Consider the following 15,568-nt stretch of genomic DNA (forward strand, 5'->3'; position numbering starts at 1 on the left):
GCGACGCTGAATGAAAGGGTGACTATTTCAGGCCTGATGACGCCTGGGTTGGGAAGAAATTTGGGGCACCATGATCCTCCTCAAATAACTCAAGCACCTGCTGCTGAGGATAACTGGGAAGGCTCCGGATCCGCCCTCCTCCCCATAGGCACGCTTGTGCAGTCTTAAGGCTGGATAAAAATACCCTGCACTGGCGCTGCGGAGGCCGAGGGTTGATCTGCCCATGGTCCAGAGTCGGAGCTCTCCCTTTCTGTGTTTTCTTTCAGGTTTACTTTTCTGAAATAAGGTGAGGGCGCTCCAGGCAGGCTTGAGTCCCCAACAGGATTATGCAGGAAGTGGTGGGGACACCTTTGCTCCCCATGTTGTGCCCCTCCACCCACAGGGGCCTGGCCAAGGACTCCGCTTAGACACCAATCCTTGATATTAGGGTGGCAAAGGCGGGGCCACTGGAAGGCATTCTGGGGTAATCCACCCTGATTTCAGTGGCTTAAAAAAAATTGCCATTAAAAGGGTCCCATAGAACCTGTACTGTAACAACATGTAACTCAGTTGTGCTCCAAATTTTCTGATCAAGATGATGGAGCCACAGAGGAATGTGTTCGATGATGTAAAGTGAGCCTGGGGAGAGTCACATGGAGAGAAAAAAACATTTTCTCAAGCTTGCACAGAGAGCAAATTGGTCAAGCAATGGCCGTGACTCATCCTCATGTTAGACACTGACAAAAGGATGTACAAAGGGCGGTACAGGGCTACAGGATAAATCCTGAGAGTACTTGGCTGACCTTATCAGATAAAAAAGTTACATTTCTTGTTACATAGGTCTTGCTATATCTTGGTCTTAACCATCCATCAGAAAAGTATAAAAATGAGGTATATAGAGTAAATCCATATTAATATGAGCTGTAAAAGACTCAAGTCAATAATTTCTGAGGATAACCTACTAATATTATAGACTGCTAGACAGTGTTGGATTGTTTAGCTGAATTCACCTATAGTATTTAGATGCCGATAGAATACTCACCTCTGACTGGAAAAAAAAAAAGGATACAAAGGAAAGATCATTTTGTATTTATATATCCAAAATAGGATAAATTTACAGCTACTTTTGCTTAATTCAATGAGAAGAGGTGTACTAACAGTGTTTGGACAGAATATCCTGTCTGCTTCTTGTACCATGGATAACCACGAAGAAGATAACAATGTACAGTGTATTGATTATCAGAACTGTCCTATTAGTCAGCTGTGAAACTGTCTCATTCATATTTATTTCTCAATAAAAATAATTTTTTTTTAAAAAGGGTCCCAAAGTCGGGGCTTTTGAATTACAGGGTGGTGCTGTCCCGTGTGGTCACTTCCGCCTGCTGACCTCCCCTGGCTTGCGGGCCGCTGCAGTGACTTCCTTGCCCACCCAGCTCCATCAGGGAGCCTCCTGGGTGGATCAGTCCTGCTCCTGGTGCAATGTCATCCTCTCCCTCCTGTTCCTCCTCTATGTCCTGCCCTGACCCAATGTCCTCACCTGCCTGTCACTTCCCAGGGACACCAACCCTATTGCACTGATCCCATCCCAGCTCCCTCTTTGTCCATCCATTCTGTCTCCCATTACCAAGCAGCCACCCTGTGGGCCTGGGGTCTGACCCAGAACAGTAAAGAACACTTGTCAAGGTGGACCCTGCAGGCTGGTACCAGGCAGGCGGGACAGATGGCTATTGCATTGACACCACCTCCCAAGTCAGGCCCTGAAGTAGTAGCAGTAACAGCCACACTGGTCTCTTGCCAGGACACCATGTGCAGCAGGCCACACATCTGCTGTGAGCTGAGCAGATGGCTGAGGAGACAGGCGGGACCCCAACTCTGCAGAGGAACGTGCGCCCTGGTGCCTTCCTCCCCTCGGTGGCCCCAGGTCCCAGTACACAGGTAAGGTCACCAAGCTGGCTGTCCCCCGGGCCCAGGCGGCTTCCTCTCAGGCCTCCCCAGATCCTTTATTTCAAGAGGTGAGGGCCCTGCCAGAAGCCGCCACCCCTCAGCAAGGAGAGGATGGCAGCGTGGGAGGCAGAAGTGACTACGGAGGCCATGAGAAATGGCATTCTTTATTTATAAATAAAAACACAACATTACCAGAAATAGTTTACATGACCAAAAAGTGACATCAAAAATAAAAGATGAAGTCATCGAAAGCAATGCAAAGCAAACCAGAAACAATGGACAGGAAAATAACTATATACAGTGTTCTGAGGGCCGGTCGACCCAAAGCCAGCTTCGCCACAGACAGCAGAGGGCAGGGTCAGGCGCAGGGAGCAGGCGGCACCAGCCAGGGTCACAAGCTCCAGCAGGGCAGGACCACAGGGAATCCCTGGCCTGGGCTGCTGCTCCCACAGCCCAGCCTGGCTTCCTCTTGGATAGCTCCATACTTAAGAGGTGGCACAGGCTGGGGTCAGGGCCACATGGCTCAGCAAACTCCCACCCCTGCGAGGTGCCTACGGTCTGGTCCCTGTGACATCCAAGGTGACCCCTCCTTGCAGAGACCCAGAGCCTGGGACCTATTGAGGAACAGGCAGTGTGAGTCCAAGCAAGCAAGCACCCCCAGAATGCCTCCCTGAGCTCAGCCACCCCAGCCCTGCTGAGCCTCTGCCACCCAGTCTCCCTTCAAAGGCTCGGTGTGGTGAGGTCTGAGAATAGTGAGGCGCTCTCATTGGGGAGAGCGGAGCCCACAGAAGGGGAGACTGCTGCACACTTACATCTGGTGTCCCTTTCTGCCGCCCTGGGGCCAGGGGTGGCTGGCAGCCCAGCGAGGGTATTGGCGTGCCTTCTTGGAGGGTGGCCAAGGCCTGGGTCACTGGGGCATCTGAGATGGGCGGGCCACAGGGGCATGGGAAGGGAAGACTGAGCTCTAGGTGGGTGAGCTTGACCTCTGCCCTGCCCTGCCCGCTCTTGGGGGCATCCTCAGCCCAAGGAAGGGCTCAGTTCCTGCTCCCCATGGGGCAGTCTCACCGGGGGGAAGGCCTCCAACACAGCACATGATTTTGGGGGTTTGGACTGCGAAAAGCAGAGGGACAGGGTGGGGCCCTTGAGCCTGGCAGTTCCAGGTTTCAATCCAGCCTCCAGGGAAAACCCACCACAGGAGCCCAGCAAGACACGGCCTAACCCGGACAACAGGAGGTGGCGTGGGTGGCGGGGTAGCCCCACGCTCAGTGCAGGGCCAGGTGTGGGCTTGAGGGGAGCAGCTCCACTCCTGCCCTGGGCTTAGGCCTGTGTGTAGCAGGAAGCCCGAGCTGGAGACTGCTCGGACCCGACTCTGGCACGCTGTCACTCCTCCACCCTGGCCCCTCTCTGCAGGCGTGAGGAGCAGGAATCCAGAGAGCGCTTGCTGTCCTGCCAAGAGCAGCTGCGGCTGTGTCAAAAATAGAATGTGGAGCAGCCGGGCTGCCTGCTAGATCTGGCTTGCTTCTGAGAAGACCAGAAAGGGAAAAAGAAAGAAAACTCTCTGACACTAGCAACCAAGAAACTGCTGTTCTTTCTCCCTTGCTCTGGACATTTTAGAAGAGAAAACCCGGCCTCCCACAGGCATTAGCTGTGTCCCTGGATGGCCTTTCTCAGCAGGGACTCACAGCCCGGGGCCTGGGGATTCTGTGGGACACAAGGTGGAGGAAGGGCAGCGGCCAGCTGTTCATAAGGCTGTGTGTGTGTGTGTGTGTGTGCGCGCGCGCATGCACGCGCGTGTGCGCATGCCCCTCCTATGCCTGGGCACCTGTCCAGACCTGCAGACCCATCCCAACCTGTGCACACCCAGCACTCCACACTGAAGATGTCACAGGGAGAGGAAAGAAGCTTGGGCCAGACGTACAGGTGGAAACTCCCAAATCACAAGGCACCCTCTGAGTACACAGGGGCCTTCTGGGTCAGCAGGTAGCCTGAGGTCTGAGAAGACCCTGCAGAGTGGCCATGGGCCAGAGAATCCCTGCCTGCTTGAGGTGGGGCATTCAGAGGCTCTCCAGGGACAGCTGCAAGGCCAGGCCCTCAGGTCCCTGTCCCAGCACCCAGCCCCAGGGCCTCTGTGTCTATGGCTTTGAGAGGAGTGGCCATCAAGGCAAATGCCACCAGTTGTCTGGGAGCTGCACGGCTCAGTTGGAGGTCAGACACCACTAATATGCCTCAGGTACTCCTAGCTCAGCCCTCTGCACCTCGACCGCTTCTCATGCCTCTGAGGCCAGAGGAGCAGGGCTCGAGTCATGACGACAGACCAGGGCTTTGGGGCACACATGACCCCCTTCTGTCCCCAAGGCACCCTGAAGTATCTGGGGTGAGGGGTTCGGGGACAAGATGTGGAGGGGGCTTCTGTCCTTGAGGTGGCCATTTGGCCTGCAGGGTTGGCAACCCATTTCAGGGCAGAGGGTCTCTGCTTGAGCAGAGACCAAGGTTCAGGGAGCCCTTAACCAGCCCACAGGGACCCTCTGCCGGTCTTCTGGAGAGCTGGGGAGTCGCCAAGGTCCAGCACTCTGTAAAGTGGCCGAGGTGGGCTCAGGGGAAGGGGGCAGTGTGGTGACCCTTGCTCACCACTGGTAGCTCCTGGGGCTGCACTCAGGAGGCCTGAGTTGCTGTGGAGGGGAGATGGCAAGGAGGCTTCCTCGAGTAGGCTGGCCCCTGGCCCCTGCCACAAGACCCTAGCCCTCCCTCCCCAGGGAACCCCTCAGATCTCCGTGGCTATGATGTCCTCATAGGGGATGTCAGCCCCTTCCAGGTCAAGCTCAAAGGACTGCCCAGCTGCATCTCCACGGGCCAGCTGCCGCAGGGCCTTCTCCAGACGCTGGTTGCGCTGGTACATGGCCAGGTAGCTCTGCTGCAGCTGCTTCTGGTACTGGATCACCTTCTCCTTCTCCTCCTTCCACACCAGCCGCTCGTGCTGGAAGCCCGAGGACATCTGGTCATGGCCCTGCTGCTCCTCCTTCAGCTCGGCCCGCAGCCGCTCCAGCTCCCTCTGCAGGGCAGGGATGTCCTCAGAGAAGGTGGGCACAGCTGCCAGCCCCGGCCCCAGGGCTGCGCTCTCCCGCTGCAGGGCAGCCTGCGCCCGCAACTCTAGCAGCTCCTGCTCCAGCAGGTTCACTTTCTCGCGCAGCAGCTCCGCCTCGTTCTTCTTGCGCTGCAGCTCGTTCTCGCATACCTCCAGCTCCAGGCCCTTGGTGCGCAGGGCGCCCTCCAGGTCCTGCGTCCTCAGCTCCATGCCCTCCAGCTTGCCCCGCGTGTCCTTCAGCTGTGCCTTCAGGTTGAGGATCTCGCTGGCCTTGGCGTTCACCTCGGTCTGGGACTCCTTGAGCTGCTGCTTTAGGAGAGAGATCTCGCCGGACTTCTGGCACACCTGCCAGGTGAGGATAGGGAGAGCCACAGGTGAGTGTCAGCTGGCCTGCTGGGCCCCATGGCCCACCTGCCAGCAGGGCCTGCTGCTCCTCCCCACCCCTGCTCCACTGCTCCCACACCTGCTGTCCACAGGAGTCTGGCCAAGACAGTGAGGAACAAGGCCACTGACTTGGAGCCGTGTGTCTGTGTGGTCTTGGCCACTTGGGGTTCCACAGAACACCCAGGTCAATCAGGTTGGCTGAGGCACAGGAGTCATGGAAGACCAAGACGTGGCTCCTGAGCAGGGACCCCCAGAACAAGACTGGAGGCTTCCTTTGAATTTCCTCTCCCCTCGGCTCCCCGCAAGACACTGCACAGTCTGCAGGACACTCAGATCTTGGACCTCACTGGAGGCCCATGTAAAATATCTGGTTCCCAGGTCATGGTCAGTGTGTTCTCAAAGGGCACCATGGGACCCTTACCTCCTCCCCTCCTTCTCTAAGCAGGTTTGCTTGTCACACACTCTTGCCACTATGTGCTCTCCCATCAGAGCCCTAAATCCAAAGGACCAAAACTGGAAGCCAGTTAACCTTTTCTCTTAATAAGCTAATTTCTCAGGTATCTTGTTCCAGGGGCAGAAAGCTGACTAACAGGAAGCCTGCAGCTGTTTCATGGAGGGAGCCACAGAGTCACGTGGAGGGATAGGCTGGCCCTGAGTCCTGGCCATTGTTTAGGGTCTGGGTGATCCTGAATGTGTCACACAGTAGCAATATGGTAGGGGCAGTGATTAAAAACGTGAACTGTGTGTCCACACTGGTAATCAAATCTTGGCTCTGACGCATAATACGTAGCAGATCTTGGGCAAGTCACTCAAGCACATTGGGCCTCCCAGTCCTTAACTGAATCGAGGAATAGGAGTAATACCTGCTCCATGGTGTGGCTACAAGGATTCAATAAAGTTGGTGCTTGATAAACTCCATAAACTTCCCTCATAATAAATTCTCTGCAATAATTAGGATAAATAGTTGAACAATATATTTTGTTCTATGTATTTTTTTAAAAAAATATTTTGCAGGGGGCTGGGGAGATGGCTCAGTGGAATAAGCGCTTGCCTGGCAAGCACAGGGGCCTGAGTTCAATCCCCAGTTCCGCAAAAAACAAAAACAAAAACAAAAACAAAAAACAATAAAAAAAATATATTTTGTTTTACAAAGACAGGTGAAGAACAAGGCCAGGGTAATGACTAAGCTCCAGATTGGGCAAGGAGGACGGATACTTTGAGATGCCCCCAAAGTGGCTGGAAACAAGAGCCAGGGTGGGGTCTGTGGCAACCATACAGGTGGGGAGGGGGTCAGTCACAGCCCTGAGGCTTACTTCCTCTGGGACAGGCAGTCAGAATGAAGACAGCCCTCTCTTCTCCATAGGATGCTTCTCTTCTCTCCCCCTGCAGACGCCCATCTCCTCTTTCCAGAACAAAGACGGGAAGTTCCAGGTATATCAGAGTCAGTCGTCCCATTAAGGCCTAGTGCTGGTCTAGGCAGACGGAGCCCCTCACCATTTTGCAGGTAGGACTCTGGGGTGAACCACAGTGCTGCCCTCCTGGTCCCTGGGGCTATGCGTGGGCCAGGTCCACACACCTCATTCTAGATTTTTTTTTTTTTTTTTTTTTTTTGGCGGAACTAGGGATTGAACTCAGGCCCTTGAGCTTGTCAGGGAAGCGCTTACTCCACTGAGCCATCTCCCCAGCCCCCATCTCATCTCCCCAGCCCCCATCTCATCTCCCCGGCCCCAGCCTCATTCTAAAGCCTGTTTTGAGCATGCGCGGATGTCTGCCTGTGCGCATGCGTGCATGCGCGCGTGTCTTTCTTTCCTCTCCTGTTTCCATCTGCGCTGGCTAAGGAGAAACCACACTTACACTGCTGGGGGAGGCCTCCCTCACTGGGATTTGCCGTTAACAGAATCCCTCTTAGGAGGGGTGGGATTCCTTCCCTCCAAACCACAAACAAACCTATGCTCTTCTTAGACCTGATAAAAGCAGGCATGGCTATGCCTCCCGTGAGCCCCCAGTGAGCAGACAGGGTGAGGTGGCCATTGGCCCGTTCACTCTGCTGGGCCCAGCATGTCTGGGTTCTGGCTCTTCAATCAGTGGCTTGGCTGGTACACCCTGTGCTGGGCACCTCAAGGGTGCTGCTGGAGCTACACCGCTCTGAGTTTGCCTGGGAGCCTATGTGCCAGGGTAGTATGCGCTGGCACCCTCTGAAGGGAAAGACTGACCCCAGCGCCTGCTCGCCACAGCCTGAGCCAGGCACGGCCTCACCTCCCACTGCGTCTCCTCCAGTGCCGGCGCAAAGTTGGTCTTCTCCCGCTCGTACGACCGCAGCTTGGTCTCCAGCAGGTCCTGCTCCTTCATGAGGCTTTCGAGCTCCTGCCGCAGCTGTCGCTTCTCCTGCTGCAGCTGGAGCACTTGCAGGTGTAGGACCTGCTGCGTGCGCTGGCTCTTCTGCGACGCTGCCTGCTTCAGCTTCCCACCACCAGCCTTGGGCTCAGGGCCGTCCTGCTCGTCCCTGCTGCGCCGCGCCCGCTCCTCGAAGGCTTGGCTAAAGGCGAACTCCTTCTCATCGAAGCTCCGCTGCAGCTTGTGCAGCTCACCCTCACGCTGCAGCAGCTTCTGCTCCAGCTCCTGGATGGTGCACTCGTCCGTGGAGATAGGGGAGCGCACGCATGAGGCGCTCTTGTCCACCTTGCCTGCGTGTGCCAGCTTGCTGCCCCCATCAGAGAATGACAGCGCCTTTAGGCTCGTCATGTTGCTGTCCTGCAGGAGGATGCCCTGCATGATGTTGTGGGCTGAGCCCCCGAAACGGCTAGTGGGCCCCACAGGTGTGACCAGAGGGTCCAGCTGGTAGCTGCTGCTGGTGCTGTGTGTGGGCAGGCTGGACATGGAGTTGCGACCGGAGTCGGACAGCGCCCCAGAGCACAGGCCCGGCTTGGCCTCCTGATCCTTGGGCTTGTCTGGGGGGACCGGGTGCAGCTGGTGGCTAGCACTCTCAGGGGAAGAGTGCGGGACAGCTCCCGACCGCGGCAGCACCGGCTTGAATGCAGTGGGCCTCACCGGGCCCTTCTCCGAGCCCTAGGGAGGTAAAGAACCACACTGATTACAGGTGCCCCCTCCATCCTCAGGCCACCCCTCCCCCATGTGTGTGCTGACCTTGAGCGCCACCCTGATCCTGCAGCCCATGCTGTGGCTTTCTCTCCCAGCAGCACACCTCTCCATCCAACAGTGAGAACCCTCTGTGCCCAGGGAGTGTCCTTAATGCTGGCTGGGGCACTATGCCAGCCTATGCCAACCTCCTGAAATGACACATGCTCTCTAGGTTCATGTGCCAAGAGGGCTGCACCAGGGCTCCTCATCCAGTGTCTGTACGCAAGGAAAGGGCTGGCTGGACATGCTTGCGTGAGTCCTGTAGACCTGTCCCCTCTTCCCCCTCAGGGCCTCTTCCATCAAGCCTGGAGCCAGGAACTGAAACATGGCCTCCTCCCACAAGTGGAAGATCATGGGAAACAGCCATTCCTCTGTGTGTGTGTGTGTGTGTGTGTGTGTGTGTGTGTGTGTATGAAACCAGGACCTGAGGGCTGGTGAGATGGCTCAGTGGTCTAAAGCACCTACTTGGAACAACCTAAAAGCAAGGGGGCCACGGTTCAGTCCCCCAGCACCACATGCCAGCCAGCCCCGCCCCCTGGTGGGCTGAGCTGGCCACGCACGCACATACACACACACACAAATAAAAAAAAAAAAAACCAGGACCTGAAGCAGGGCCTTCACACTGATCAAATACCAGTTCTTTTTATTTTCTGAGACCAGGTCTTGCTTAGTTATCCATGATAGGCTTGAGCTTAGGATCCTCCTGCCTCAGCCTCCCAGAATGCTACAAGTACAGGCACACATCACCAGGCCCAGCTTTTTTTAAACTTGTAATTTCCATTGTGAAAGCACTTTGCATTTTATAAGCCATTTTTCTGACAAGCTAGAAGCTCGTGTCTGTAGTGGTGCATGCCTGTTATCCTAGCACCTGGGAGGCCAAGACAGGAGGCTTGTGAGGTACAGCCCACATGGAATACAAAACAAGACTCTGACTCTATCCCCCCAGAAAACAAAATTTTAAAAGAAAAAGGTAACATCTGTAAGCTCTATGCAAACACAGTGGGACCTTTTCCATTACAGACTGAGTATTCCTAATTCCAAGGTCCCAGATCTGAAAAGTTCCAAAGTCCAAAACTTTGTTGAGCTCTGACATGAACCCACAAGTAGAAAATGTCCTACTATGAAATTTTACATTGTGAACAAACTATTATAAGTATGACATAGAATTATCTCCGGTCTGTGCATAAGGTATAAATGAAGCAAATGTCCTGTTTCTCCCTGTATCATAAGCCTAAGATAACTCACGGACAGGCACATATTCCAAAATCCAGCCAAGCAGGGTGGCACAGGCAGGCTGAATACTAGGGAGTCTAAGGCAAGGGGATTACAAGTTCCAGCCCAGCCTGGGCTATTTAATGAGGCTCTGTCCCACAAATATAAACGGCTGGAGAGGTAGTAGCCCACTGGCAGCACAACTGGATTCAAGTCCCAGTGTCACACAGACCCACAGCCAAACTCCCAAACCACCTGAATTCTGGGTCCAAAGCTTGTCCATAAAGCAAACTCAACCTGTATATAACAGCCTGGGCTCTTTCCTGTAGGAAATGTTTTCGTGTCCCCTGGAGGGACTCATGAGTCTCCAAGCTGACTGAGTGTTGGGCTTTCTGAGCTCCCAGACTTTGGACTCTTTTCCCAAACCCTTGATGATGACGATGACAAAATCCATGCCCTTATTCAGCCAAAGACCTCCAGGCCTGCTGGCCCACTCTTGGGCAGCAAGCAAGAACACTCACCCCTGGAGTCTCTCTAGGGACAGCTGCTAACTCCCTGCTCAAGCTCAGGTTCCCATGCCCCCTTTCCCAGGCCCTCCCTGCCCTTTCCTGTCCACCCACCCTCACCAGAGGCCCTGCTTACCATGTCCAACTGGCTGGAGAAGGGCATGAGCTTGGGAGGGGTAGACGGGTCGAAGTCCACCCCAGCTGGGCCCCCGACATCACCACTGGACAGTGCTGTGTAATCTGGGCGGTGGGAGCCCCGGGCCTTCTGGCTGACCTTGATGTAAAAGAAGTCTTCGCTCTTGCCCATTTTGGAACTGGACTTGCCATGACCAGAGTCCTGGGAGAAGCCGAACCTCAGCAGCCCGTCTGAGTAGCGGTTGAGCTTCTTGAGGTGCGAGGACTTGCGCAGCTTGTACTGTGAGGCCCGGCAGTGCTTGCTGTGGAAGCCATGGCCAGAGATGAGGCTGCTGACGCTGCCCATGGCAACAGTGATGCGGGGGCTGAGATGCGCGGGCCTGGGGTGGCTGCGGCGATGAGGGGCAGATCTGACTTTGCAAGGGGCCCACGGTCATAGCAAAACCCTCACAGAACACGGACAGCCATAGACCTAGAAGGCAAGAGACGCAGAAGTCAGCTGGGCAGAGCAGGTTCCACACAGCCCACATGGTGACTTCTGAACCTGCGCATCAGGAGCCAGCTCTGTCACTCAATCCAGTCCACCCTTCTCCACTACCTGGTGCTTGCCCAGGACCAGATGCCATTCCATGGCCTGGGCATCTGAGACCTACACTGTAGGGCCACCCACACATTACAGCAGACTGGGTAGGAGAGAATGCCTGGAAGTGCTTGTTTGGTCTAGGGAATGCTATGTTTTGGGTGTGTCCCTGAAGTTTAATTTCCAAGGTCATTAACCTTAACGGTCTTTGGAGGGGAAGCATTAGAAGACAGGATTACATGAGATCAAAAGGGAAGGAGGATCGCCAAGAGACGCCCCACACCCCTCGGAGCTGCAGAGTCCCCACTAGCGGCAAAGAAGCCACCCGATGTGGCTGCCTGATCGTAAAAGTCCCAGCCTCCCAAATCCTGAGCCCAACAGACCTGGAGTGTTCGTGCACTACACAGCTTGCGGTACTCTATTATAGCAACAGAAAACAGACTCAGACAAGAAGGCTTGGGTGGCTGTTGGAGAGATTTCAAAAAACAGTGAGTGGGGAGCCATGTGGGAATCTGGAAGGCGGAGCTCACCAGGAGAAACGCAGGTCTCTAAAGCCCGAGTCCCCGAGATGGAGTGTGCCTGGCCAGCTGACAGCAGCCCAGCGACCAGCAGGCTGGGAAGTCAGCAAGGAGGGTGGAGAAGGAGCGGGCGGGAGGCAGCATGGGCCGGGGTGGCCGCAAAGGCTGCAGCTAGACCTGGAGGAGCTTCCAGATCGTTGGAAGCAGCTGACAATTTCACAGGACATGCAGGGACAGGGGCACTGGCATGGAACTGGTGGCCCAATTAAGGGAGCGGCTAAGACTCTACCTTGTGTGGCAAGGGTGGTAGCTGTGGATTAGATTTCAGATGTAATTTTAAGGTTAATAGGAGGATTTGCCAAAAGACTAGATGTAAGGCAGTGGAACCAAGAAGTTAAAGATGTCTCCAAACAGAAAAAATAAAGAGAAAAGAAAAACAGACTAATATTTAGATGGCAGGAATCAAAAGTAGTGATACCCATCACTGGGACATGATGACTACAAGTGGGGTGGGTGTGGGGTGAGGTGGGACAGAGAGCAGGGGCTGGATTTGATATAAGATGTCAAGTTGGGAAAGCCTGTTGGGTGTCCCAGGAGTTGGGGGCCAGGCAGTAGGTAGTGGAGGGCACTGCAGCCGCAGATAAAGGGTGCCAGTCTGCACAAGTCAGTGGGGAGACTCGTTGCTGTCACTACGGAACAAGTGTAGAACGATGAGAGGAGCTGGAGGACCGGCCCATGGAGTAACACCATGAAGTGAGAAAGGCGAGAGGACTGAAAAGCAGAAACCCCGGTGGCCGAGGGTGGGGTGGAGAGAGAAGGAAAGCAGGAAAAGAGATTTTTTTCTAAGGATGTTGTTAGTTGTTGTTTAAGACGACAACTGATTTTTTTCTTTAATTTTAAAGAATCTTTTATTTATTTATTTGGTACAGGGTCTTTCTATGCAGTTTAAGATTCATAGTGATCCTCCTGTCTCAGCCTCTCCAGCGCTGGGATTACAGATGTGCACCACCACACCTGCTTTCAGTGGCCGACGTGGCCTGGGGCCAGCATGGCATGCAGTAGTACAGGGATTGAACTCGGGGGTCCTTGTGCTTGCCAGGCAGGCACTCAGACCACCCAGCTATCTCCTCAGCCTGACAACTGATTGTTGATCAATGGATGTGGCCACATGGATGTCACTGTAAACCTTGGCAAGATGAGTTTTTTGGAGTGGTGGGAAGAAAGGCTGCACTGGAGAGGGCTGAGGAGAGAAAGGAGGAGGAAGGGATGGTGACCTCAGCTGCTGAGAAGTCCGCGATTGGCTTGGTTGGATTCCCAGTTCCGCCACTGCCAGGTGTGACATCATTGGAGGTTAAGACAATTGACATTTTTCACCTCCAGTTTTGCAAACTAATTCTGAGATGCACATAACAATTTTTAGAAAACAGTGACTCTTCCTACAGTTAATGCTTAGAACATTTAACAATCACCTTGTCGGTTCCAGACAGCAGTTAGGTTGGGATGCTCACCACACACAGGGGGCTTGGCTTTAGGATAATCCCTCTGCAAAGCTGGGTTTCCCAAGGTAGGAAGGTGTGTGTGACAGAGGAGGGAGAAATTTTGCAGTCACAAGACCAAAGGTCCAATTAAAGAGAAAACTGCCAATTAAAAAGATAATAGGGAATGTGGAAGAAGCCAATGCTGTTTTCCTCTAAATCATCCTGCTGTCCTTCAAAGAGACCAAAGAAACCTCCAGCTTGGTCCTGGGAGAAGCACTGCAAGGCTGAGACTCAGGGCCTCTTGACCATCACCACCTCCATCCAAACTTGCTTGGCTACGCCAAAGGATGAGGAGGTTGTGTTAGGAGTAAGTGTGATCCCTACTCGATTGATGAAAGCAGGACGCAAGCCACACTTTGTCATTTCAGTTTAATTATGTCTTCGAATGTGTGAAAAACCTTTATGAAATTAATGTCCTGTCAGGCTCCAGGAAGCACAGCAAGGCCTACCCCTCGCACCACTAGGAGAAATGTGGGAAACACCAGCCCTCAGTGATGGCTCCGCTATGTTCACCTGGGGCTTAACAGACAGCAGCTACTCAGGAAGCAGGGGCTATTTTCACTGGTACCTAATGTCTTTTCTTTCTTTTCCTTGGTGATATTGGGGCTGGCATTAAAGGCCTTCACACTGAGCTACATCCCCAACCTCTTTTTATTCTGAGAGAGGGTCTTGCTAAGTCACCATGTGGCCCAGGCTGGACTCCAACTTGGGTTCTTCCTGGCTCAGCCTCCCAGCGTGCTGGGAATAGAGCTATGTGTCCCCTCGCCCAGCTGCTATTATTTCTATCATGACCAGCGTCCCTGCTGTTCCTCATTCCAACGTGATCTTCAGCCTCACAGCGCATTCTCCAGAAGCAGCTTCCCAGGACTGCATTCCCACTCTGCACTTCCTGGGAGCTCAGGGCGCCCCTTCCAGCCCAGCAGCGGGCACAGGCAAACGTGCTCTTCATCTACCCAGCACACTGACCACTAACTCACTACGGCCCGAGAAGGCGAAACTCCTCATGCACATGGGGAAGCTGTCTTTGGCCCAAAGCCTCTCCTGGACTCTTCGCTGTGTTACTAGAGCTCCCCATTTGTGAGCACTGTGCAGCCAGAGGCTGGGCCACTGGCTATGGTGCCAGATGTGCCTAAGAACAGCCTCTCGGAGGTTACTTCATAGCAAAACGGAAACACTCACTTTCACGTGAGACCACTAAGAAGACGAAAGACACAAACAGAAATAACTGGGATATTTGGCTAGGTGACATCCTCTACGATGTGTGGGTGACACATGTGGCCCCTTTATGGAGCCCATGACATAGATGGGGCACACCTACACTATTGGGCAGACAGGCCGTCACAGCTTGGATCTGGGATGCTCCCTAAAACTCACGTGCTGAAGGCCTGACCCGGAATGGGTGGCACTGCTGGGAGCTGCCGGAGATTTAGGTGGTTGAGCCTGGCTGCTGAAGTGGGTCGTGGGGGCTCGGGGCTTGGCTGTGAGGGATGTAGCTCATCCCCAGCTCACATGCTCCTGCGCTCTCTCTCTGCTTCTTGGCGACCATGAGCCAAGGCGGTGGCTCCTCAAGGAAAAGCCTTAGGTCTCCCACAGCGCTCAGCACAGAACAGACTCCTCCCCTTGCACCGTGAGCCCCACCCCTCGGTCCCTGGGTCTACCTCGCTGCCGTCCACTCTGCAGCCACATGTGCTGACACGCAAGCCCTTCCGTATACACCTAGACCTCTCACACCGCTGCTGCCCTGCCTCTGCCCTTGACTCTTCCTGCTCCTTCCACCTCTTCTCCCACCTCAGCTCCCTAAGTAAGGCAGCTTCCCCTGGATCCCGCAGAAAAAAAGCCACGTTCCTCCACTACTTTCTGTGACACCAACCTGCCTATTTCTTACGAACAACTTGCCTTAACCTCTCACACTGGTGTTTAAATGGCCCTGTCCTCTGTGTACATCTCCACCACAATACGAGCTGGGTGAAGACTATGCATCTATAGCTCCTAAAACAAAAATAAGTAAGACTGGAACCAACTCAGAGAGGTTCAATGTCAAGGATCCACTCAACTGTGGGCAAGGAGGGATTTGAACCTGGGCCCAAATGCTACCTCTATGTGTTCCAGTACACTGCCGGGGATGACAGCATTAGAGATGTTTGGGTCCCAGTCCAGGAGTAAAGCCAGTTTCCGGGGCAGGAAGGAAGAAAGTCTAGAACAGAAATGAGAGTCTGCTGCCCTCAGCCATCACTGCATTTCCTTTATGGACAAATGCCAGTGAGGTTTTTGGTCCCCATAAACTGCACCACTCTCCTGAGCACAGTGGGGGGGGACCTGGTGTGCACAAGGTCTGGGAACTCGGGGCCTGGGAGGAAGATGGAGGACAAAGGCTGCTGGGAGTAAAGGAGAAGAGTGAGGAGACGAGCGGCCAAAGCACGGCCACCTCTGGTCCCCTGGGCAGCACTGATGTCTCTTTACCCCGGATACGTGCTAGCCACCCCCAAGTCTTTTTTTTTTTTTTTTTGAGAAAGGGGGGCACAGGGCATAAGACACAGGATATGCTGTGCTTC

At 54.2% G+C, this 15,568-nt stretch overlaps 1 protein-coding gene across 2 annotated transcripts in view; it reads right to left on the reverse strand.

The window, feature by feature from the left end:
• Positions 1-2,115: 2,115 nt before the first annotated feature.
• Lzts1 (leucine zipper tumor suppressor 1) overlaps positions 2,116-15,568 on the reverse strand; it is a 68,711-nt gene continuing 55,258 nt past the window's right edge. For both annotated transcript variants that reach the window (XM_023714716.1, XM_004630625.2), the window contains exons 2-4: positions 10,382-10,852; positions 7,646-8,455; positions 2,116-5,350 (exon numbers count right to left, since the gene is read on the reverse strand). In XM_023714716.1, coding sequence (XP_023570484.1) covers positions 4,685-5,350; positions 7,646-8,455; positions 10,382-10,726 — 1,821 coding nt within the window. In that variant the 5' untranslated portion in view covers positions 10,727-10,852 and the 3' untranslated portion in view covers positions 2,116-4,684. The remainder of the gene's footprint in view (positions 5,351-7,645; positions 8,456-10,381; positions 10,853-15,568) is intronic.

Source organism: Octodon degus, unplaced genomic scaffold (assembly GCF_000260255.1).
Source record: "Octodon degus isolate 3935 unplaced genomic scaffold, OctDeg1.0 scaffold00036, whole genome shotgun sequence".
NCBI lineage: Eukaryota > Metazoa > Chordata > Mammalia > Rodentia > Octodontidae > Octodon > Octodon degus.